The sequence below is a fragment of the Schistocerca gregaria genome, chromosome 1 (genome assembly GCF_023897955.1).
Source record: "Schistocerca gregaria isolate iqSchGreg1 chromosome 1, iqSchGreg1.2, whole genome shotgun sequence".
Lineage (NCBI taxonomy): Eukaryota > Metazoa > Arthropoda > Insecta > Orthoptera > Acrididae > Schistocerca > Schistocerca gregaria.
The window spans coordinates 187377542-187402873 of NC_064920.1; the positions used below are offsets into that span (position 1 = coordinate 187377542).

General features: G+C 42.7%; 1 protein-coding gene across 1 annotated transcript in view; it reads right to left on the bottom strand.

The window, feature by feature from the left end:
- Positions 1–25332, bottom strand: part of LOC126336461 (dynein light chain Tctex-type protein 2B-like) — an 85920-nt gene that overhangs the window by 32949 nt on the left and 27639 nt on the right. Inside the window, exon 2 of the mRNA XM_050000175.1 lies at positions 22634–22767. Within this exon, the coding sequence (XP_049856132.1) occupies positions 22634–22767 (134 nt within the window). The remainder of the gene's footprint in view (positions 1–22633; positions 22768–25332) is intronic.

Genomic DNA, 25332 nt, shown 5'->3' on the forward strand with positions numbered 1-25332 from the left:
TTTTAGAACTATCTTGTATCTGTGGATAATGTGATCAGAGCCCCCGACTTGGTGTACTTAAGCCACATTGCAATCACCAGCCTCTATCTGCAGTTGTAGCTCCGCTCCTCCAGGCAGTTTGCCCTGGTCATCTTTGGAGCCTCCTCTGACTATACCATACCGCATTGTTCCACTACGCTGCTCAGAAGCCATCAGCACTGTCCCTGGGACCCAGTGCAATCAGTGTAGTTGTACAACAGTGATTATGTCACAACACGTATCTTGACCCCATCATGAGAGGCTCTTGATTTCACCACATTTATACTAGATTAATGACAATCACTTCTGTTACTATTATCTTACATGGAACTTTTGTTTTCTACTGTGAAGCTGCAATAAATGTACATTGTCAACCTAACTGTGGAACATCAATTATCTTCACGTAATATACACTAATGTCCAACATACAGACATAAAATTTTCCCCTTAAAAATGTAAGTAAAGTTGTTCTGATGCAGGAGATTTGTGAACAACACAGTACTTTATTAGGCATGCATTTCCTTGCATTCCTACAACCTGTGAACAGACTTCCTACTCTGTTTAACAGAGACCTACAGTTTAACAGGCATTCAAATTACAGCACAGCTTACTACTTTTCACACACACAAAGCATTGGAAGACATGAAAGAAACAAAATATGACTTGAAAACTGACATGCTTATCCAATGACTCAATTATTATTATTTGGGCTTAAGAGTGACATTTATTCATTCAACCATAAAGCGACATCATTTCCCTAAATCAATAAGTTAACTTAAGTACTCGCCACATTGAGCTTAGTGCCAACAGAATATTAAAATACACAGACAGACTTATGATCAAGCCTTTCAATCACAATTAACATGCTATGGACTCCAAAGAATCTAGGTAGTATTGCAAAGTTGTTCTGATCAATATACTCTCAATGACTATGTCAAATTTACAATTATTTCTGTCTCACACTCAAGGAATATTAAGTATGTGGTCAGTAGGGTTAAGATCAGGGAACCTCTTGTGCATTTCTACAGTAATAATTTGGAGCACTGTCTTGTTGAACAGACAGATCTCCAATGGAAGGCTGTAGTTAAACACATCTCAGCGCCCTTCAGAGAACTGGTATACAGATCACAACCATCACATAAGATTTTGTACATTGTGTCTCATTTACAGGGGAACATCCAGCAGCAGACAGTATTCCTTATGGAACACTAGATTTGATACAATAGCTAAATGTTCTAGTCATCAGTCCACCCATCACTGTATATTCAGACTGTATTCCATTACATAACTAAGCCATTGCTGGAAGAAATGTTGAAAAGCAGTGGAAAAATATATATTTAGAGAATAGATGGGTGAGAACCTCCATGGTATACAATCTCTTCAAAGAAACTGTGACTGCTACACAATAGCTATAAAACAAAGCACAGAACTGTACATACAAAATTGGTAAAATAAACATGTTTCGCTGTCAAAGGGGTAAGGAGTACAGCAGAATATTATTGACAGAATTATCACAAAACCCAAAGAAATTATGGCCACATGTTAAGGGTGTTAATGGCGCTCAAGTTAGTGCACAGGCACGCATGAATGATAAAGGAACTAAAACTGAAGACAGCAAAGCAAAAGCAAACATCCTGAACTCCATTTTCAAATGTTCCTTTACATAGGAAGATCCAGGGATATTCCCCAGTTGTATTCTGTCACTGGTACAAAAATGATTGATGTAAATATTAGTATCAGTGAGTGAGATATTCACTTTATTATTTAACTCCAACAAGTCTTGTGTACCTGTACGACTGGTGCTGTGTGGGTCAGCTGCTGGAAAAATGCAAAATTAAGACTCTAAGCTCAGCTTACTCTTCCAGACTTACCAGGCACTTGTAGAAGATCAGTTAAATTCATCACAAGACAGAAAATCAGCTTTGTCTGGAGTCTGCTACTAGTAAGGGAAACTTTAGCAGCCTATGTTGTTTCTCATGATGATGACACCATAAATAGGAGAAATAGATGGCACTACGAGTAGTACAGTAGCCTTATCCTTACTAGAAGGTGCCCTGACAGATGACAAAGAAGTGATGCAGCTGTTTCCTTTCCACTTGTATCCCAGCACATGGATCCTACAGAAAGGGCTCCAGCACACTAAACTCAAAATGTTGGCTCTCTGTCTCTCTCTACCGTCTCTTCAAAGAAACTGCGACTGCTACACAATAGGTGACCCACACAGCACCAGTTGTACAGGTACACAACACTTGTTGGAGTTAGCAGTGAGTTGTCATCTGTCAGAGCATGCTGCGAAAGAGCAATACTGTGAGTTTCTGACAGAGCCCACCACAGGTGGAGCATATTTAAATCCTGCTGCACTATGGTTGCGCTCAATTATCATGTTATTACTGCTTGCACATATTTGCCTTAGCTTATTGTATTCAGTATACACTATGGTGACTGACGTACTTGCCACAGTTTAATAAAGTTGTACTGACATTCTTGTTTGTGTTGTGTGTCCGAGTTATAACATAACTGATGACAAGGATGGCATTGTTCTCCGCACAGTTTTCAGTCTCTGGCTAGTCCTCCATTGCATCTACGATGTCTGACTATGCTACTGATGGGATTTTACGCTGGTTGGTTGATCAGCAAGGGGTTCTTACAGCCACATTGCAGCATCCCAATCAACAGCAGGAGGCAGTCACCACAGCGTAATACATCTAGCCCAAGAATTGCAAATACTTGCCTCCGTTTTGTCCAATTTGGATCCATCTCAACCTACATTGCCTGCTGTGTTGTCCCTTGCACCTCCTGTTTTACCTGCCATTACCCCAGTTGTTCATCCCCTGCTGTTTCCAGCTTACGATGAGTCTGTCGAAGAATGGAAAGCCAATGAAAAATGGTTGTGGCAGCATTTTCATGCATTCAGATTGACTGATGTTACCCTATGCTGTGCTTTCTTTTTGTCTTGGTTATCATCTCGTATGCATCAATTTCTTTGACAACTGACCCCCTTAAGGGTCTGTCTTCACTCTGTTTCGATAACATGTGAAACCTTATTTTGAAATACTACTGTAAAAGGATACACAAGATTGCCGTTAAAATTCAGTTCTATCAGTGTCCCAAGAAACCAGAACATCCCTATAGGACTTGAGCAGCTGAGCTTCAAAGTTTGAGCTGTCATCGTAATTTTGTCACCGATGTAAATAATGAGTCAGATGGCGACCAAATGGTTTGTGATGCAATCATTCGGTTGGCCCCTGGTCGTGAGCCTCCTGAGTGGGTCCTTCAACGTGAAAACCCCTCCCTCTCTGATGTTCTGACTATTGCACAATAGTTTGAGGTGTCGAGGGCTGCGGGTACTCAAATTGAATGATGGTCTGTACTCAAACTGAATCATGGTGTGAGTGTGTGAGTTGGCAGAAGTTCAATTTGCTTCCCCCATAGTCAGACTGTTCACAGTGGTCCGCGCATCATGGCGGCCAGCTCAACTCACCACAGCAGCCATGACTGCTGCAGCAGCATAGCAAGCCTGGTGATTAACAACAATGCAAGTGCTCCATGCTTCCCTCTTGTCCGTCATGTTTCATCACTCATGATAGGCTGGACTGTCCTAAGAGGTGGGCAATTTGTTGCCAGTGCAACAAAATGTGCCACACTGTTCCTGTTTGTAACACAGAATTCCAACAGCCTATTGCAGACACCAATATGTATGTCAATTGTGTATCGGCACTCTCTGTTGTGCCCAATAAGCTTTTTATTGATGTCAAGGTTTATCAGAAGGCTTTTCTCATGCAAGTTGACACTGGTGCTGTCATAGCATTACTCAACTTGTAAATATACATGGATTTGAGATCTTTCATTTCATTGACAGTGTCACGTACATTAGTCCCCTACAATAAACAAAGCATTCCAATATTAGGTAGTTTCTTGGCCCAGTGACATATAAATTTGTAGTTTATCCACTGATTTTTCTGGTGGTGAACAATGCATGCACCGAAAATTTGTTTGGTTTGGATGCCTTTAACCTTTATGATTTGCTATTTCCGAAGAAGTTAATCTTGACTCTTTGTGCTCTGAATTTTCTGCTCTGCTTTCAGCTTTGGGTTGTGCCAATAATTTCTAAACACACATTACCATGAAACCTTTGGCCAGACCCCATTTCTTTTGAGCTTGCCCGGTGCCAATGGCACTCCATAACCAAGTCAAGGCGGAGCTCAACTACCTCGCGTATCCAGGGTCATCCAATTGATCGCACCCACTGAAAGGGCTATCCCCTTTGTCATTGTCAAGAAGCCACAGGGATGGTTGGGCCTTTGCGCCAATTTCAAAGTTTCTGTCAATGCTCAGTCTATCACTGACATGTATCTTTTTCCACACCCTGGGGAACTTTTTACAAAGCTTGCTGGTGATCAGCATTTTTCCAAGATTGACCTCTCCAATGCATATTTGCAGCTTCCCATTGATGCTGATTGTCGACAGCCCTTTGTAGTTAACACACCTTTTGGCTTGTATTGATACTGCAGTTACCATTTAGCGTGGCCAGTGCTATGGCAATTTTTTAATGATTTTTCCAACAACTCACAAGGCCTGTGCCTGGCTGTGCCAACTATTTTCATGATACTGTGGTATCTGGCTCCTCCAGCACTAAACATCTCAACAACTCATATATGCGCTTTTCGGTGTCACAGGCCACCGGGTTAAAATGAAAGTTGGAAAAGTACAGCTTCTTTCAGCCTTCTATTGCTTATTTTTGGTGAGATTGCTTACTGCTATCAGTTTTTGCCAGAGGTGATGTCAATGGCACAACCATTACATGCCTTTATGCATAAGGAGATGTCTTTCCCCTGGTTGCAGCCGTGTGAAACTGCATTTTCCAAACTGAAGTCTATGTTATAATCTGCACCTTGCCTTGTAATCTAGCAATCAGGTCAACATCTAATGTTAGCAATAGATGCATCACAGAATGGGCTGGGGAAGGGGGTAAGCTCATAAATATCCTGATGGCTCTGGGCAGCCTATTGCATAAAGGGCAAAGATGTTTAATTCAGCTCAAACTAGATATTCACAAGTAGAGATAAAAGTCCTTGCCACGGTTTATAGCTTACAGAAGTTTCATGGTTTCTAGTATGGTGCAAAATACCATGCATCAATAGCTGTTAGTTTGCTGTTTAACCCCTCATGGATCAATAGCTGTTAGTTTGCTGTTTAACCCCTCAGTTAGTTTGCTGTTTAACCCCTCAGGGATCAAAAGCTGTTAGTTTGCTGTTTAACCCCTTATGGATCAATAGCTGTTAGTTTGCTGTTTAACCCCTCAGTTAGTTTGCTGTTTAACCCCTCATGGATCAATAGCTGTTAGTTTGCTGTTTAAGCCCTCAGTGTCACTGCCAGATGAAGCAGCACATCACCTTTAACATTTGGCGCTGTTCCTCTCTCAGTACAACTACAAGATTCACTTACGCCCCATGGCAACACATGTAAATGCCGACACACTCTCCCGTCTTCTGGTTGGTGTGGACCCAGTTTTTGATCAGGAGGAGTTACCCTGTTTCCACAATGATAAATGTGCTCAACAAACTGTCAATGGTTTTCCAATCACTGGTACTCAAATTGCACAGGCTAGCGCTGCTGATCTGATTTTAAAGAAAGTGATACGTTGTGTACTACATGGCTGGCCTGAGGCGCCTCCGTCACAGGCATCTGACCTCCTTCTTAATTACTATGTATTTGGCATTGAGTCTCTGTCAATGGTCTTCTACTCCTTGATAGGACTATTCAGCTCCTCACATTGCAGTTCCCTCGGCTGTCCGTTTGAAGATCCTGCAGTTGCTGCACCCTAATCTCTAGGGTGGGGAGAGGGGTGGTCACATACAAAGTGTTAACTGCCATCATGTTCACTTACGGCATGTTTGTAATGTGCATCATAGCAAGCTGCCTCGAGGGCAACATTCTCTCCAGGACCACAACCTTGGCAGGCCTGTGACTGTCTCCACATTGATTTTGCCAGCCCTTTCCTTAATGCATACTGGTTAATAGTAACTGATGCATTCTCTTGATTTCCATATGTTGTTTGTTGCTCGTCAACTTCAACCTCTGCCACTGTGGCAGCCCTGTAGAAAATTTTTTCCATCAAAGGACTTCTGGCAACATTGGTCTCTGATAACAGCCTTCAGTTTGTGTCACAGCAGTTTGCCACCTTCTGCCTGTGGAAATCGCCACGTTTTTGCCCGACCCTTCCATGCTAAGTCCAATGGTGAGGCCAAAAGATTAGTTAGAACATTCAAAACACAAATGAAAAAGTAAGTGACTAGGTCCCTGTTTGATGTTCCTTTGGATCAATTTCTGTCTTCCTATCGGTTCACACCGTTCGACAACAACAGCTCTGCTGAACTGCTCCACAGGCATCAACCGTGGATGCTCCTGCATCTCTTGCGGCCCGGCTGGACATCAATACTGCAGCCATCATCCTGTTTCTGGCCTGAGGTGGCTGTATTGGCATGCGGGTTTGGTCATCGCCAAAAATTTATTCCCACCGTCAACTCCTGATGCCGCAGCCACCGTCTCTGCAATGTCTGTACAGAGGGGGGTGGGGGCATCTCTGCACGTCATTACAACCAGTTGTGCCTGTGCTTGGATGACCAGAGAACCCCGGCTGGGACACCAACATCATCATGACAAGTCTGTGTAGCTTGATGGATCACCTGATGCAAGTGGGCCACTTCCACAATATATGAGGGGTCCCCTGTCATCAGTAGGTGAACCTGGCTCAGCTTCTTCAATGCCACTACCAGTACAAATGTGCCATCACCTACACCAGGACCATCTCCTCTGCCTCAGCTGCCAACTGTGCAGAAGGCACCACCACCACAAGTACTTCTGACTATACGCCTTAGTATCAGCACATCATCTCAGTCAGAGCCTCGTGAAGGAAGACGCTATGTAGATCTCGCAAAGCCGAGCTGTTCCCCAATGGAAGAGGAAAGAAGTAATGCGCGCGCGCGCGCGCGCGCGCACACACACACACACACACACACACACACACACACGAAAGCTGCACATATTAGCAGCTTGTTGTCATCCACAAGAGTGTGAATACTGTGAACTTCTGATAGAGTCCACCAGGGACGAGTGCCTATTTTAGCCCTGCCATGCTACACTTGAACTCAGTTATCATGTTGTTACTGCTTGCTTGCATTTGCCGTATCTTATTGTGTTCAGTGTATGTTATGGTAAGTGGTGTAGATACCACAAGTCTAATGAAGTTGTACTATGTTCTTGATTGTGTTGTGTGTCCATGTTATAACAACCTGCCCTGTTATATTGGATAATGAAATCTGGTCACGAAATAAATACCTGAAACTCTGCACTCTGCCCACTAAAATAGTTTTCTTTACAATGATAATAACTGAAAATAGTAATAGGCCTCATATTTGAGTTAAACCACTTGTAAACTAAACATATCAAAAGTTTGATTAAAAAAGGTAACTGCTAAGTATGGGATAATTAGATATGCTGGTTTTACTAGCGGAATTGACAAACAGCTCAAATCACTATAAATGACCAAGGTTTGAGATCTACACAAAATCTGCACCTGAATAACCCATTCTCAATTACAATATGATGAAAAACAATTTGTTCATGTCATAATATACACCTGTCAATCATTTAATTAGGGTACAGGAGATATGTTAAAAATTATTAATATATTTCACCTACATAAAATGAAATCTAAGGAGATGAAGCAGTATTGTAAAGTTTACAATTTTCCCTGAAAACAGTCAGACATATTTTCATGGTAATGCTAATGCTTAAATTATCAGTTTGTCTTTCATGGGCTCTTCCACCAAGTAGTAAACTTTCAGTATCAGCGTATCATACAGCTTCTTTTTCAGTAGACTTAGCTTCACATTCACGATGTTCTTATTGTTTAGCTTGTTGAAGATTTTCATTCCCCCATTCCGGGAAGTCCAAAAATGTAATATTAATCGATGCACATGAAGCATAAAATTTTTTGTGCTTTATGGCTGACCAAAATGACTTTCTATGAATGATTCTAGTTTGCTGAATAAAAATATTATTACCAGAAAATAAATGTAAAGGGAATGGAACTGTTAGAAAAGAAAAAGCTTCAGCATACACAATATATTACTAGAACTTCCCTACGAAACAATGCCATATCTGATTACTGATTCATAATAATTGTGGTGTCAGCAAACACAGTGACATTTGGAGTGTGAGTTGTGCCTGTACGAATGTGCGCTCACATTTTTCTGTATCTGAGAAATGACTCTGTCTGATAAATAAGCCTACCTTTACCACACAGCATGTACACACAGACACCTGATACTAGCTAACAATGGGCCTTGATAAAGTATTTGCCATCCATGAGTCACTGTACTTTGCACTTACAGTGACTTGTGCTAGGCTGTGGGTGAAATCTCATTCACAGTAAATATGGTTGCTACAGCCATCATGTAGGATCTAACTGTTCTGTGGCGTAATATCCTTGATAAGGCAGACGTGATCAAAGCACCAACAGAAAGATACCAGCCATAGTAAAGAACCTTCTTCCATTTACACCACTACCACATTAGAGGAGATGGTGCCATACTACTGACAACAACAAGAAAAAAGCGTGCTTAGCCATAAATCCACACACACTCTCCTCTCATATCCTTCAGTTGATTCACATACTGCACGGAAGTATGTTCAGAATGAAGATACTTGCACATTTGTATTTGTACTGGAGTTAAATCAACACAACAGTGGACTGCGCTGTCCTGTTCTACAACAACTGTGCCCAAAATCTCCTGGCCTAACTGCAGCATTTCTCTGACTGGCCTATGCCCAAGCAACCATGGGAGAGAATTGTGTAGATTTTTGAGGTGCCTTCCAAGGAGCAATGTAGTTTCTCATAATCCACATGTTCTCCAACTTTCCATATGTAGCATACATGTCTTGCGCCACAGTGAGGGGCGCAATCAGGTGCTGGCATCAAGTTTTGCAACAGGAGCATGCCACTCACAACTTTGTCTGATAATGTCCCCCAGTTATTAGCCTCTGAATTCACATACCTCTGCCAGTGCAGTGGCATATAGCACCTAACCACCACCTTACTTAGGCAGCATCTAATTCTGAACTGCAAAGCACGGTCACATTTTTAAGAGGCAAATGTAGAAGATAACGAAAAACGATGACGTCCATTAAATCTCTCACTAGCTTCGTTGCCACCTACAGGTCCAATCCTGTCAAAGGAAGTACCCAACATAAGTGAGTCCAGAGATTTGGGGCCCTGTGCAAGCCCTTCTCTCCCATGTGCAATAAAGTCTGTGTTTGGCTGAGTCCTGGAGCATATTAAAGGCATCATGACCAGTTTCTGGTAATTCAACCATTTTTATGTCACAGCAATACAGGAGCAGAGTATAGGAAACAGCTGTGGCAGTGACTTCAATTACAGACAGTACCCTGTCTCAGTTGCTCTGCAACACATACACACAGGGCACCACAAGTACCCGCAGTGCAGATGGTAAGTGGAGGCCCACCCAATGCCACTGACACAGCAGAGATACAACCTGCGAACACAGTGACCCACAGTTGCTCACGAAAGGAATCAAGGAGAAGACAGGTGCCAACAGAGGAGGTATCCTCTCCCCCAGTGTCCTGGCCACGACCATCCTGTGCACTTACTCTCCCATTGCCTGGTCTAACTTCTGACACTGCCATGTAGGAGATATTGAGTGAGAATATCAGAATCACTCCATCAATCTCACCCATTTTTGACCCTACACACCCATTAAAGAGGGAAGGATTTAGTATCCTATGATGTATATATCAATTATGAGACAGAGAACTATGCAGTATCCAAGTCAACGGCTTCGGATCACATCAATGTAAAGCAAAAGCAACAAGTACACTGGGCACACCCTCTAATAAGCAAGCATTAGCCATGCACTGTTGAGTGGCTTCAAAGTCCTATGCTACTCACCAATCTATCACTTCCTTTCTGTAAAAACAGCCTTCAATCAAAAGTCATTACATTTTCACCACAATAACCCAGCATTCTTATTTTGGATTACAGTTTTGGGCTTCTCTGATGGTTCTATGGACTTTTCTTGCAACGACTTTGGCATGTTTCTGGTTTATCATACCAATTTATACTGGAGCTATATTTGCTGGCTGGACTGTTTCTAGCTCTAGCATCTTGTGGTACCATTACTTTATTGGTTCACTTTGTGTCTTACACAGCTTCACTGTCCTGCACAACTCATCAAATGCACGTGTTCCTATCATGACAGACAAACAAAGAATGTGGTAAGACTTCAAAGAGGAGTAAAGACTGGCAACTCACTTTAACTATTCAGAAATATAAAATTGTGCACTTCACAAAAGATAAAAATGCAGTATCCTGTAATTATGAGGGGTGTCCATAAAATAATGTTCCCAATTTTTTTACACAGTGGAAAACATGTTTTAATTTCATGAATGCGTACATTTTTGGAAAGTTCAGACTTTAACCTATTTTTCTACATAGTCACCACTGAGGTCAATACATTTTTGCATGCGGTGTAAGAGCTTTTAAATGCCCAAGTCAAACAAATCTGCTGCCAATCTGCGCAGATACCACTTCTTCCAGCTTTCCTCTGTCACAAAAATGCGTTCCACTCAGGTTTTTCTTCATGTCAGGGAAGAGATGGTAGTCACTCAGGGCTATGTCTGAGCTGTAGGGTGGGTGTTTGACAATACCCCATCCAAATTTTGCAATGAGCTCGTTGGTGGCTTTAGCAGTGTGCAGTCGGTGTTATCCTGATGCAAACGCACCCCCTTGGACAGCATACCCCTCCTCTTGTTTTGGTACAATTTTTGCAGTGTCTCGCAGTACCCGGAAGGGTTGATTGTTGTACCGGTGGGCAAGAACTTGCACAACAATACCTCCTTCCTGTCCCAAAGCACTGTTGCACTCTATATTGAGATTCAATTGCCATTCCGTGCACCATGCGTCAATTCGCTGCAGATCCTCCTGCATTTCAGTACAATTTTCCATTGTTGCAACCTCTCGATACACCACAGCATCATCTGCAAAAAGCCTCAGTGAACTTCCGATGTCATCCACCAGGTCATTTATGTATATTGTGAATAGCAACGGTCCTATGACACTCCCCTGCGGCACACCTGAAATCACTCTTACTTCGGAAGACTTCTCTCCATTGAGAATGACATGCTGCGTTCTGTTATCTAGGAACTCCTCAATCCAATCACACAATTGATCTGATAGTCCGTATGCTCTTACTTTGTTCATTAAACGACTGTGGGGAACTGTGTCAAACACCTTGCGGAAGTCAAGAAACACGGCATCTACCTGTGAACCCGTGTCTAAGGCCCTCTGAGTCTCGTGGACGAATAGCGCGAGCTGGGTTTCACATGACCGTCTTTTTCGAAACCCATGCTGATTCCTACAGAGTAGATTTCTAGTCTCCAGAAAAGGCATTATGCTTGAACATAATACGTGTTCCAAAATTCTACAACTGATCGACGTTAGAGATGTAGGTCTACAGTTCTGCACATCTGTTCGACGTCCATTCTTGAAAACGGGGATAACCTGTGCCCTTTTCCAATCTTTTGGAACGCTACATTCTTCTAGAGACCTACGGTACACCGCTGCAAGAAGGGGGGCAAGTTCCTTCGCGTACTCTGTGTAAAATTGAACTGGTATCCCATCAGGTCCAACGGCATTTCCTCTTTTGAGCGATTTTAATTGTTTCTCTATCCCTCTGTCGTCTATTTCGATATCTACCATTTTGTCATCTGTGCAACAATCTAGAGAAGGAACTACAGTGCAGTCTTCCTCTGTGAAACAGCTTTGGAAAAGACACTTTTAATATTTCGGGGAAATCTACTCGAAATATTTTCCAAATTATCCTTCAGGTGCTCAGCCACAACAGCTGCTGAGCCAGGGGGCCTATAGAGACATCCAATAACCATGACCTTGACCCAAATTATTTCACATTTCGGATCTCCGTCAATTTCCTTCGATACTATTGCACTTCTTATCGCTATAAACACGCCACCCCCTTCACTGTCCAGCCTGTCTCTGCGGTATACATTCCAATCTGAGTTCTGGATTTAATTACTGTTTACGTCTGGTTTCAGTCAACTTTCTGTCCCTAATACTATGTGGGCATTGTGACCGTTTATTAATGAGAACAGTTCTGGGACCTTTGTATAGATGCTCCTGCAGTTTACTATTAGCACATTAATATTGTTATTCCCTGTAGGATTTTGCCTACTCCTACCTTGCCGCATCTCAGGATGCGTCTTGACGGGCCTAGGGAGAGAACTCTCTAACCTAAAAAACTCATATGTGCACTCCACACGTACTCCGCTACCCTTGTAGCCGCTTCTGGCTTGTAGTGCATGCCTGACCTATTCAGGGGGACCCTACATTTCTCCACCTGATAGCGGAGGTCGAGAAATTTGCACCCCAGATCTCCGCAGAATCGTCTGAGCCTCTGGTTTAAGCATTCCACTCGGCTCCAAACCAGAGGACCGCTATCGGTTCTGGGAACGATACTACAAATAGTTAGCTCTGATTCCACCCCGCAAGCGAGGCTTTCCGCCTTCACCAATTCAGCCAACCGCCCGTATGAACTGAGGATGACCACAGAACCCAGACGGCAGGAGTCATTGGTGCCGACATGAGCAACAATCTGCAGTCGGGTGCACCCAGTGCTCTCTATCGCAGCCAGCAGGGCCTCCTCCACATCTCGGATGAGACCTCCCGCAAGCAGACAGAGTGAACACTGACCTTCTTCCCCAACCTTTCCGCTATTTCCCTAAGGGGCTCCATCACCCGCCTGACGTTGGAGCTCCCAATAACTAATAAACCCCTCCCCCCGTGTGCCTGCTCGGACGTTGCTGAAGGAGCGGCCACATGTCCACTCACAGGCAGAGCGGGCAATGCCACATGGCCAGCCTCCACATGGACCCTCCGTCTCGTGTGCCACGAACGCCGCTGAACCCGCCACTCCCCTTGGGGAGAGGGTGGTCCAACCGCGCCCGGTACCCGCGAAGATGTCTCGACAGCAGGGACAGTGGGTGAAGCATGTAACACTCGGGATGTACCATGCGATGCACCAGACTCCCCACTGCCACAACACTCCGAGGCAGCAGCCTGAAGATGGCTGACCGCGGTCATCAACACGTTCAGCTGTTCACGAACAGTGGCCAGTTCCTCCTGCGCCCGTACACGGCAGTCACACATCCTATCCATCCTAAGAAATCAATTTACTGTAGAGAGTTAATAGACTTTTAACTAGACTGCTAATTCACTAAAGGCGGCTGACTGTTGACTGAACTGTGGTTGCTAGCCACTTCTTGTAAAAAACAATGAAAATGCACTACCTGTCTCTGGACTGTATTGAAAACAAACACTAGCGCTACTGGCACTATGGTTGACTAAAGGGACTCTCTCTGACTGTATTCAAAACTAACACGAAATCTATGGAACACTATTACTAGCACTGTGGAACTGCATGCTTGGCGTGGTGACTCGACATCAAAAACAAACTTCCAGTTTCCTGAAGTCATTCACCCCACTTCTTGATTGTTACATAAGTGGGGACATTGTCAGTTGGTTGCAGTCCATACTCACACTGAAAATGATGTTTTACTAGTATAATAAACTTTAGCTCCACATGAGAAATCACGTAGGACACCTGCTGTGGAGTCCACGTGGCTACTGACACAAGTTTACATCAACAAAGCAGTTACGTGCATGCACACCTGGTACCAGCTCCCTCGAGCAAACAAGGAAACATTTTGAGTAACCATGCTTGTAGAAGCAAACCACAAGTAAATATCTCAAGTATGTCTCAAGTTAATAATTTTGTATAAATATGTGTTTAACCCAGACACCCTGTATTAAAACTTTGTGCTTACTTGATAAGGTTACCCTTCAGCTATTTTTGTAATCAATCAATGACTCAGATCATATTTCCTGAAAAACTTAACACCTATCTCATCCCCAAGAACCATGGACCTTGCTGCAATGGAGTGGCTTGTATGCTCCTGTGATAAAGATATCTGCACTATAGCTTCAACAACATTGGACAGTTATCTGTGGAGATGCCAGACTACCTTATGGCTTCTGAAAAGAGAGAGAGAGCAACTTTATAGAAGTTGTAGGAGAAAGAATCAGATCTGGCAGTGTTACTTAAACCAACATGGTACTGCTATGTTGGTCCTTTGAACACCTAAAACCAAGAGGATACTACAGCTGTTATATTAACCAAGAATATGTAACACTATTGTATGACCTAGTAGTGATGGCATTCCCTTTGGTAAAATGAAATCTGCAGATGGGAACTACTTAGGAGGATGTTGCCGTCAGGAAAAACAAAACTGGCATTCAATGCGTAAGTGTGTGGGATGCTAGATCCCATTATCACGTAGTTGATTTAGAGAATTTAAAAAGAAAAATGCCTGGGTTGAATTCTGATGTAGGGTGAATAAGTGAAGTGCAATGCAGGATGAATAGGATTACTGGTCACAGGAGTACACAGTTATAACACAAAAGTAGACAGGAGTCTTGCAGGAGTAGGCCTAATAATGAATAATAAAATAGGAACGTGGGTAAGCTACTATGAACGGCATAGTGATCACATTACTATAGCCAAAGACTGACACAAAGCCAATGTTCACCACTGTAATGCAAGTATACTTACCTACTACAACACGAGAGGGGTTTGACAGGCACTAAAAGACCTAAGTCGACACATGGCCACTAGAGTAGGTGACATTTCATCAGACCTATTAAGATACTTAGAAGAGTCAGCCATGACAAAATTATTTCACCTAATATGCAAAATTTATGAGACAGATAAAATGCCCTCTGACCGCAAGAAGAATGTAATAACTTCAATTCTAAGGAAGGCACATCCTGAAAGGTATGAATATTAACAAACCATCAGCTTAATAAATCAAGATTGTAAAAAACTGACATGTAATATTTACAGAAGCATTAAAAAATTGGCTGAAGTTGATTTCGTGTATGGGTTTTGGAGAAATGTAGGAACATGCAAGGAAGTACTGGACTTGTGATTTAGCTGCGAAGATTAGAGAAAGGCAAAACTATATTTATAACATTTGTATGTAGGTTGGAACTTAAGTAGGGGCAACACTGTTGTGGAGACACTATGCAATGGAATCTACTATTGTCGCTGATAGCACATGTTGTTGACATACCTACCTTACCTCCGAGCAAATGGACTCGCCCATCCCACAGGTGCACACAATCAAGGGAAACACACCCACTTGTATGCGATCGGTCTAACATAACGGTGTCACTATGTTTTCGAAACATGAACAATGGAGTTGGATCAAGATTGAATGTGCTAGAGGTTGTACAGCAGTGTCATCAAGGTCTTCAAGAGGCAAGCAGGAAATTGGCATTGCCGTACAGAACAGTGGCACGTTGGGTAAAAGCCTTCAACGAAGGTCGGCAAACTGTGGTAGACATGCATCGGGCACGTCGTCCTAGTGTCTCTGAAGAAGAAGTGCATGCTGTTGCCACATTAGTGGACAGTGATCAATGCCGTACGATTCATGAGTTCGTCCACGAAACCCAATTAGTGGATACAACTGTGCTTTGCATCCTGAAGGAACGATTGGGCAAGTTAAAAATTGCATCATGAGGGGTTCTGCATGACTTGACGGAAATGCAGCAGAAATGGATGCATTATGATACTGCTCAGATGCACTCGGAGTGCTATGAGTGCGAAAGTGAGGCTTTCTTACACTGTATCGTAACACTGGATGAGACATGGGCCACATTGTACGAACCAAAACTGAAATGCCAATCCTGAAATGCCAATCCAACGAATGGCGTCATTATGGGTTGCCACAAAAGACAAAGGGGCATCAGAGCCCCAGTATTGGTGAAAGTTACGGTGATTCTCGTGTATGACTGTGATGGTGTTATCCTAATGCATTACATTCCTCCACGGCAGACCGTCAGTGCACAGTATTACTGTTCAATTTTGGAGCATCACTTGCAACCAGGTTTGAGAAAGAAGTGGCGTCACTTACTGCTCAACCCACCAACCATTTTCCACGACAATGCACGGGCGCATACAGTGCAAGCTGTGGCTGCTCTGTCCAGTTGATGGGATTGGGAAGTACTGTACCATCCACCATACTCCCTGGACCTAAGTCATGGTGATTTTGATGTGATTTCGAAGACGAAGGAACCAGTTCGTGGCATTTGCTTCAGAACTGTTGCAGAGATTCGACAGGCAGTGGACCGCTCTATCCACACCGTCAACAGAACAGGCTCTGCTAACAGTATACTACACCTTCCACATCACTGGCAACAGGTTCTACACAACGCTGGTGAATACTTTGAAGGACAGTAACAGGTGCAAACATGTAACTCTTTTGTATTGGTTGTGAATAAATAGTTGTCACTATTTAAATTCCAGCCCTTGTAGATTTAGGGAAAGCTTTTGATAAAGTTGACTGGAATGCATCCTTTGAAATGCTGAAGTTAGCAGGAATAAAATACAGGGAGTGAAAGGGTATCTACAATAAGTAAGATAAACAGATTGCAGTTATCAGAGATGAAGGACATGAATAGGAAGCAGTCGCTGATAAAGAGTGACAGAGTTGCAGCCAATCCCAAATGTCACTTAATCTGTACACTGAGCTACTTGTGAAGGAAACCAAGGCAAAAGTTGGAAAGGGAATTAAAGTTCAGGGGGGAAGGATATCATTACATGATGTAAGGACTTTGTTATTAAAAAAGAAAGCCTAATAAAAAATTATTTCAGTCAGGTAGCCAATGTAATCAATTATCAATTCCTTGAAGTGGCTTAAAAGATTGGCATGATCAGTTCAAAAGATAAGGCAGTGCCTTAAACATACAAGCAAATGTCTCATGTGCAATACATTACTATCACAGAGGATCTTTCAAGACATACAGAAATACGCTATTGTGAGACCCCTTTACTAGAAACATATTAAGCTATTACTGACCATTCTCACTATTTACCTCCTTCCTGAAGATATCTCTCTCTCAAAATAAGACACTTAGTCTACATTTAGATTTATACATTACCTTTCCCCATAGAACAGGCTATTTTTCTACTCATGAATCGCGTTATACAAAATTTAAGTGGCAAAACAGCACCAGCTGGTATTTTCTGTAACTTATCAGAAGCATCTGATTGTTCAGCTCAACAAATTCTCCTAAAAGAACTCATATATTGTGCTGATGTTGAGCCAGAGAAAGGCACAACAAAAAGACTGTTGGAAAGTTAGCTATCAGCCAACAAGGACTTTGTCAAAAATACACAGCATAGACACATGCACACACTCAAGCAAAAGCAACTCACACACACATGACCACAGTCTCTGGCAGATGGAGCCAGATAGCTTGGAGTCTCCTTTCTGTGACTTAGCATCCATCTCCACTATATGGTGAGTAGCAACATCCTTTTCATTATATTCTTACATTCCATCCTGGATTTTCCACTATTTCATATATTGTGGTAGCAGAGATCTTGCTGATAAATGGTTTTCATTTTGTATAACTACAACAGTGCAGTGTGTTATGAATTTCAGGGAATGTACACAATGAAAGAGCACCTTCAGAAAGGGAAATAATCACTATAGGTGTACCAGAAGTACTGATATTGGGTCCACTCTTGTTCTTGTTGTATATAAATGATCTTCCACCACATATCCAAATAACAGAATTAGTTTTCTTGCCAGACAATGAAATCATTATAATCAAGTCTAATGGAGAAACTTAAACAAGTGAAAATGTAAATAATAAGTTGTAGAAAATTAATAAATGGTTCTCTGCATATGGACTGACACTGAATAAAGCCAGTACATGTAGTTCAGTGATGCAGAATATCTGACTACATCATTACAAATAATATACAGGGTGTTTCAAAAATGACCGGTATATTTGAAACGGCAATACAAACTAAACGAGCAGCGATAGAAATACACCGTTTGTTGCAATATGCTTGGGACAACAGTACATTTTCAGGCAGACAAACTTTCGAAATTACAGTAGTTACAATTGTCAACAGATGGTGCTGCGGTCTGGGAAACTCTATAGTACGATATTTTCCACGTATCCACCATGCGTAGCAATAATATGGCGTAGTCTCTGAACGAAATTACCCGAAACCTTTGACAATGTGTCCGGCGGAATGGCTTCACATGCATATGAGATGTACTGCTTCAGCTGTTCAATTGTTTCTGGATTCTGGCGGTACACCTGGTCTTTCAAGTGTCCCCACAGAAAGAAGTCACAGGGGTTCATGTCTGGCGAACAGGGAGGCCAATCCACGCCGCCTCCTGTATGTTTCGGATAGCCCAAAGCAATCACACAATCATCGAAATATTCATTCAGGAAATTAAAGACGTCGGCTGTGCGATGTGGCCGGGCACCATCTTGCATAAACCACGAGGTGTTCGCAGTGTCGTCTAAGGCAGTTTGTACCGTCACAAATTCACGAAGAATGTCCAGATAGCGTGATGCAGTAATTGTTGCGGATCTGAAAATGGGCCAATGATTTGGAAGACATGGCGGCCCAGACCAGTACTTTTTGAGGATTCAGGGACAATGGGAATGCAACATGGGGCTTTTCGGTTCCCCATATGCGGCAGTTCTGTTTATTGACGAAGCCGTCCAGGTAAAAATAAGCTTCGTCAGTAAACCAAATGCTGCCCACATGCATATCGCCGTCATCAATCCTGTGCACTATATCGTTAGCGAATGTCACTCGTGCAGCAATGGTAGCGGCGCTGAGGGGTTGCCGCGTTTGAATTTTGTATGGATAGAGGTGTAAACTCTGGCGCATGAGACAATACGTGGACGCTGGCGTCATTTGGACCGCAGCTGCAACACGGCGAATGGAAACCCGAGGCCGTTGTTGGATCACCTGTTGCACTAGCTGCACGTTGCCCTCTGTGGTTGCCGTACACGGTCGCCCTACCTTTGCAGCACGTTCATCCGTCACGTTCCCAGTCCGTTGAAATTTTTCAAACAGATCCTTTATTGTATCGCTTTTCGGTCCTTTGGTTACATTAAATCTCCGTTGAAAACTTCGTCTTGTTGCAACAACACTGTGTTCTAGGCGGTGGAATTCCAACACCAGAAAAATCCTCTGTTCTAAGGAATAAACCATGTTGTACACAGCACACTTGCACGTTGTGAACAGCACACGCTTGCAGCAGAAAGACGACGTACAGAATGGCGCACCCACCGACAGCGTTGTCTTCTATATCTTTCACATCACTTGCAGCGCCATCTGTTGTTGAAAATTGTAACTACTGTTATTTTCAAAAGTTTGTCCGCTTGAAAATGTACTCTTGTCCCAAGCATATTGCAACAAACGGTGTATTTCTATCACTGCTCATTTAGTTTTTATTGCAGTTTCAAATATACCGCTCATTTTTGAAACACCCTGTATGAGAGAAATAAATAAATGAGGCAGAATATTCTTAATTCTTAGGTGTTTATACTGATAATGATATTCTGGGGTAACTCATTACTGAGGAAAAAAGTTATATGTTACACAGAAGCACATTATAAGAATAATATGTGGTGTCCACTTGAGAATCTCTTTAAACAGATGGGCATACTGACATGATTCTCATAGTACAATTATCCCTTACAAAATTCTATGTCAACAATCATTCATAGTTTGAAAACAGCAGTAACATTGATAAATATAATACTATCAGAAGAAATGATTTACACTACCCATCAGTCTTAGTGTGGCACAGAAAGAAGTGAGGTATATAGTCACAAAAATCCTTGACCAACCACCCGACGGTGTAAAGAATTTAATGGATTGTGGAATTTGCATAATGTGATCTGGCGACACACATGTGAAGACTATTTACAATAAAATTTAATTCAAACACAAACTGAAATTGTTTCTGCCTGACAACTGCTTCTACTCCATAGAAGAATTTCTGGCTGGTGGTGGAGGGTTAGGTTAAATGGATAATCTTATGTTTTAAAAAATTGGTCTTAATCATTATCTATGTAACTTACCTGAATTAAATTTTATAGGAATTCTAAGATATATGTTTTCTTTAAATATCAGCAGTGGTAACAAGTGCATTTTCAATTGTTATGTAAAATCTATTGGAATGTCTGTGCCACTTATTGAAAGTCACTTGAACACCAGAACAAAGAGACTTCTTCACAACAGCTTTAAAACTGCACCCTGAACCTTTTTTTTACCAACACCCTTTAACAATTATGAAGCCACTGTCTTTAATCTCTGAAAAATCTTCACCTTCATTCAAAGAAGAATCAGATTCTGCCAAGTAAGCACATTCATCTGATGACGAATCCAGTTCTTGCTGAACAGGTTTCTTCTTTTTACCCTTCTTTGATTCTCAGTCAGAAGCTGCTTCTCCCAGGCAGGTATTCAGAGGGGAACTTTAAGGAATAAGTGATTCCACTTTCTTTTGGCCACGATTTTTTTCTTTCAGGGACCACACTGTAAGTATGGAAGCAAGGCTACAGGATGGACAAATAATTCTAATCCGAGTTCTTGGTCATGAAGACAAGAAGAAGTGAGATTAACAATGGAGGTACCAGAAGCTGAAGGAAATAAGTCAGTAGCAGAAGCAGGAGATAACAGAGGAATTGTCCCTCGAACTGTAGTGGGACATTACTTTCTGGAAACGACGACTTCATTCTGAAAATGGCTCAAAAGGCCAGTCTGTCACAGATGAATGCAGAAAATCTGTTTCGCCAAATGTTTCATTGTTGAAATGCACTATTCCTATAGCTCTGCAACCTTAGCTGATAATAGAATGAGTGAAAGTACATGCAAATGCTTCACCCACTAACCCTGCTAAATCACAGATACAAAGTGTCTGACTAGGATGATTTTGTAGCCACCTGTCACAAGCTCTGCTGGGATAGGACTTGAAAGGCCCATAAATGGCAACATTCACAGGTTGCAGTTTATGGCTGCAGTGTGATAGTGTCATTAATAAAACTACACCATTTTCTTTGGCAAATGTTATCACCCTTCGTGACATGTGGCTTTCACAATTGTTAATGATAAGAAGTTTTGGCTTTTTTTTTTTCATTCACGTTTGACAGAATGTGCCAATACGTCCATAATTATGTCTCTAGTCGCGCACTTCCAGGTACGCTGTTGAGGAGCAGATGATCTAAGAAATGCACACATGGAAAATAAAATGGAGGAACTGCTTTTTCAGTGTCCCAATAATGCCACACATGATTACAAGTTTGTCTCTCTCTGTAGAAATTGTCTTCCTACTTCCTTTTGGTCACATGTAGCCATTACCTTTCCAGGCTTTTGTACTGTTGTGAGGCCTGTCTCATCAAGTTTGCAGATGCCTTCTAGTCCAATTTTTTTTTTTTTAATTGGTATAAAACTTACCAACATTTGACCACCTGGAATTAGTTGCAAGACTTAGACTAGCAGCTTCAGGTTGTCTAAGTGAGAGATTATGCCTCTACATAAAAGAACAAAGTCACACTTTCCCAACCGTGTTTTCTTGTTGTCAGTTTGTAGAAGTTGCTTATTGTTAGCTGCAGCAAAAATATATGCTACCTTCCTTGTAACTGTGAACGATAAACCATAATGCATACAGCTATTTCTTTTAAGTAGAAACACAAAGAAATGTCTTCTATAGGTGTAAACCCCTTTTTGCGCTAATTTGATGGCCATAAGTTTATGTCAGGGTCATCATTTTAAATTGATTACACTCTGCAAACATACTAATTCTTTTTTTGATACCTGTCATTGCTAGTTTCAGATCTTCAACTAAATACGATCGGTGGTTGGTTGTACGATTGCAAATTGGTGGCATCTGAAAGTAAAAACTTAGTTCTAAAGTATACTTCATCACAACTCTTATACAGTATGATGTAAAAAAAAAATTGAAATTATGTAAATCACAAAAGTAAATAATTATATTGAGGTTAACTGGACTGGCCCACATAATCTGTCTCCCTTGGAGTCCAGTTAACCTAACACACATTTTTTTCCTAAGTCTCTAAAACAATAGTTTCTGTAATAGCTCTTTCTTTATAACTCCATTACACCCACATCTTTTCACAATACATCTCTCTCTTTGATGTCTATACTGTTTACTTGTAGTTAAGATGAGATAGTATTACCTCAGTGTCAGTGAACAGTTAAAAGACCAATATTAAATATGGTAACTGTCAAAATTCTCGTTAGATAAATAAATTCCAATAGCAGGATAGTCGTGCTATGGACACAGGAGTATGTGTCTGGGCGTCTGCATGGTTGTTTGGATGAGTATGTGTACTTTTTTTATAATATTATTAATATTATATTTTGTTTGAATTTTGTGTGTACTTTTTGCAAGAGAAAGATCACAAGTAAAAAACCAGTGTGAATACTGTTTTCTGTTGTGTGTTTCTATGTGCCACACATCAGTCTACTGTAGCTGAGTGGTTGCCCTTCGTTTATTGTATGTAGGATAGTAAATGGAATAGTCCAAATAGGAATTTTAAACAAAATTTTGGCTAATAACTAGAGCATGTCAATGACAGCCTGATTTTTATTAAAGTATATTCAACAAGTAAACAGACCTCTTACTTTGCCACGTAGAGTATTGGCAATAACTTTTATCCAGACTTCAGCTTCATCTTTGTTGTAAGTTTTGCCTCCTAATTCATCATTGAGAACACTATGGATCATTTCTTTCACCATTGTTGTCTTGAACCTGTAACAGTAACAATTTTGTGCTGCATATACTCAGCTTTAATAATACACCTCACATTCGTGAAACATAATCAAATGTTTATGTGATGATGTATTATGTTTGTAATCATTTTATAATATTCAATAGTGAGCAAAACCAACGGCCTTGCCACAGTGGTAACACCGGTTTCCTCAGATCACCGAAGTTAAGCACTGTTGGATTGGGCTAGCACCTGGATGGGTGACCATCCTGTCTGTCGAGTGTTGCTGGCAAGCAAGCGGACTGCATTCGGACTATGTGTGGTACACTGAAGAGTTACTTAATTGTGAAGTAGTGATCCGGTCTCGTAAGCTGACTTACGACCAGGAGAGCATTGTGTTGCCACATGCCCCTCCATATCTGCATCCACTGATGCCTGTAGGCTGAGGATGACACAGTGGCTTGTCGGTACTGTTGGGCCTTCATGGTCTGTTTGGGTGGAGTTCAGTTTAGTTTTAATAGTGGGAGAAACTTGCTGTAACTGCAACCAGGACGGTCGCGGGGTAGCAATGACGGAAGGTGCAGTGGGACCCGCGGAGAGGCCCACAAAATACACAAAGGAAGAGGACCGATATGACCAACGAAGGACAGAACAAATACAACAAGACCGAACAACAGTATCACAAGGAAACAAACATGTCAACTCATACATGAACCAGGAAGTAAGCAGTCTAGCACGAAGCGAGGTGTAAACCGACGTAAAGGAGAGTAGACTAACTGGCTGAACGAGAGGCCGGCACATAAGTACGCTATCGGGGGTGCCGCTATTGGCCGCTGGGGCCACATGTTCCACTGTGGTGCCCTCACACTAAAGGCGGGCCAGGTGGCATGCGTCACCACAGATTACAGCGCGATGGTGCAGAGACCTCTATGGGTCCAGAATGAGATTTTCACTCTGCAGCGGAGTGTGCGCTGATATGAAACTTTCTGGCAGATTAAAACTGTGTGCCCGACCGAGACTCGAACTCGGGACCTTTGCCTTTCGCGGGCAAGTGCTCTACCATCTGAGCTACCGAAGCACGACTCACGCCCGGTACTCACAGCTTTACTTCTGCCAGTATCCATCTCCTACCTTCCAAACTTTACAGAAGCTCTCCTGCGAACCTTGCAGAACTAGCACTCCTGAAAGAAAGGATATTGCGGAGACATGGCTTAGCCACAGCCTGGGGGATGTTTCCAGAATGAGATTTTCACTCTGCAGTGGAGTGTGCGCTGATATGAAACTTCCTGGCAGATTAAAACTGTGTGCCCGACCGAGACTCGAACTCGGGAGCTTTGCCTTTCGCGGGCAAGTGCTCTACCATCTGAGCTACCGAAGCACGACTCACGCCCGGTACTCACAGCTTTACTTCTGCCAGTATCCGTCTCCTACCTTCCAAACTTTACAGAAGCTCTCCTGCGAACCTTGCAGAACTAGCACTCCTGAAAGGAAGGATATTGCGGAGACATGGCTTAGCCACAGCCTGGGGGATGTTTCCAGAATGAGATTTTCACTCTGCAGCGGAGTGTGCGCTTGGAAGGTAGGAGACGGATACTGGCAGAAGTAAAGCTGTGAGTACCGGGCGTGAGTCGTGCTTCGGTAGCTCAGATGGTAGAGCATTTGCCCGCGAAAGGCAAAGGTCCCGAGTTCGAGTCTCGGTCGGGCACACAGTTTTAATCTGCCAGGAAGTTTCATATCAGCGCACACTCCACTGCAGAGTGAAAATCTCATTCTGGAAACATCCCCCAGGCTGTGGCTAAGCCATGTCTCCGCAATATCCTTTCTTTCAGGAGTGCTAGTTCTGCAAGGTTCGCAGGAGAGCTTCTGTAAAGTTTGGAAGGTAGGAGATGGATACTGGCAGAAGTAAAGCTGTGAGTACCGGGCGTGAGTCGTGCTTCGGTAGCTCAGATGGTAGAGCACTTGCCCGCGAAAGGCAAAGGTCCCGAGTTCGAGTCTCGGTCGGGCACACAGTTTTAATCTGCCAGGAAGTTTCATATCAGCGCACACTCCGCTGCAGAGTGAAAATCTCATTCTGGAAACATCCCCCAGGCTGTGGCTAAGCCATGTCTCCGCAATATCCTTTCTTTCAGGAGTGCTAGTTCTGCAAGGTTCGCAGGAGAGCTTCTGTAAAGTTTGGAAGGTAGGAGACGGATACTGGCAGAAGTAAAGCTGTGAGTACCGGGCGTGAGTCGTGCTTCGGTAGCTCAGATGGTAGAGCACTTGCCCGCGAAAGGCAAAGGTCCCGAGTTCGAGTCTCGGTCGGGCACACAGTTTTAATCTGCCAGGAAGTTTCATATCAGCGCACACTCCGCTGCAGAGTGAAAATCTCATTCTGGAAACATCCCCCAGGCTGTGGCTAAGCCATGTCTCCGCAATATCCTTTCTTTCAGGAGTGCTAGTTCTGCAAGGTTCGCAGGAGAGCTTCTGTAAAGTTTGGAAGGTAGGAGACGGATACTGGCAGAAGTAAAGCTGTGAGTACCGGGCGTGAGTCGTGCTTCGGTAGCTCAGATGGTAGAGCACTTGCCCGCGAAAGGCAAAGGTCCCGAGTTCGAGTCTCGGTCGGGCAC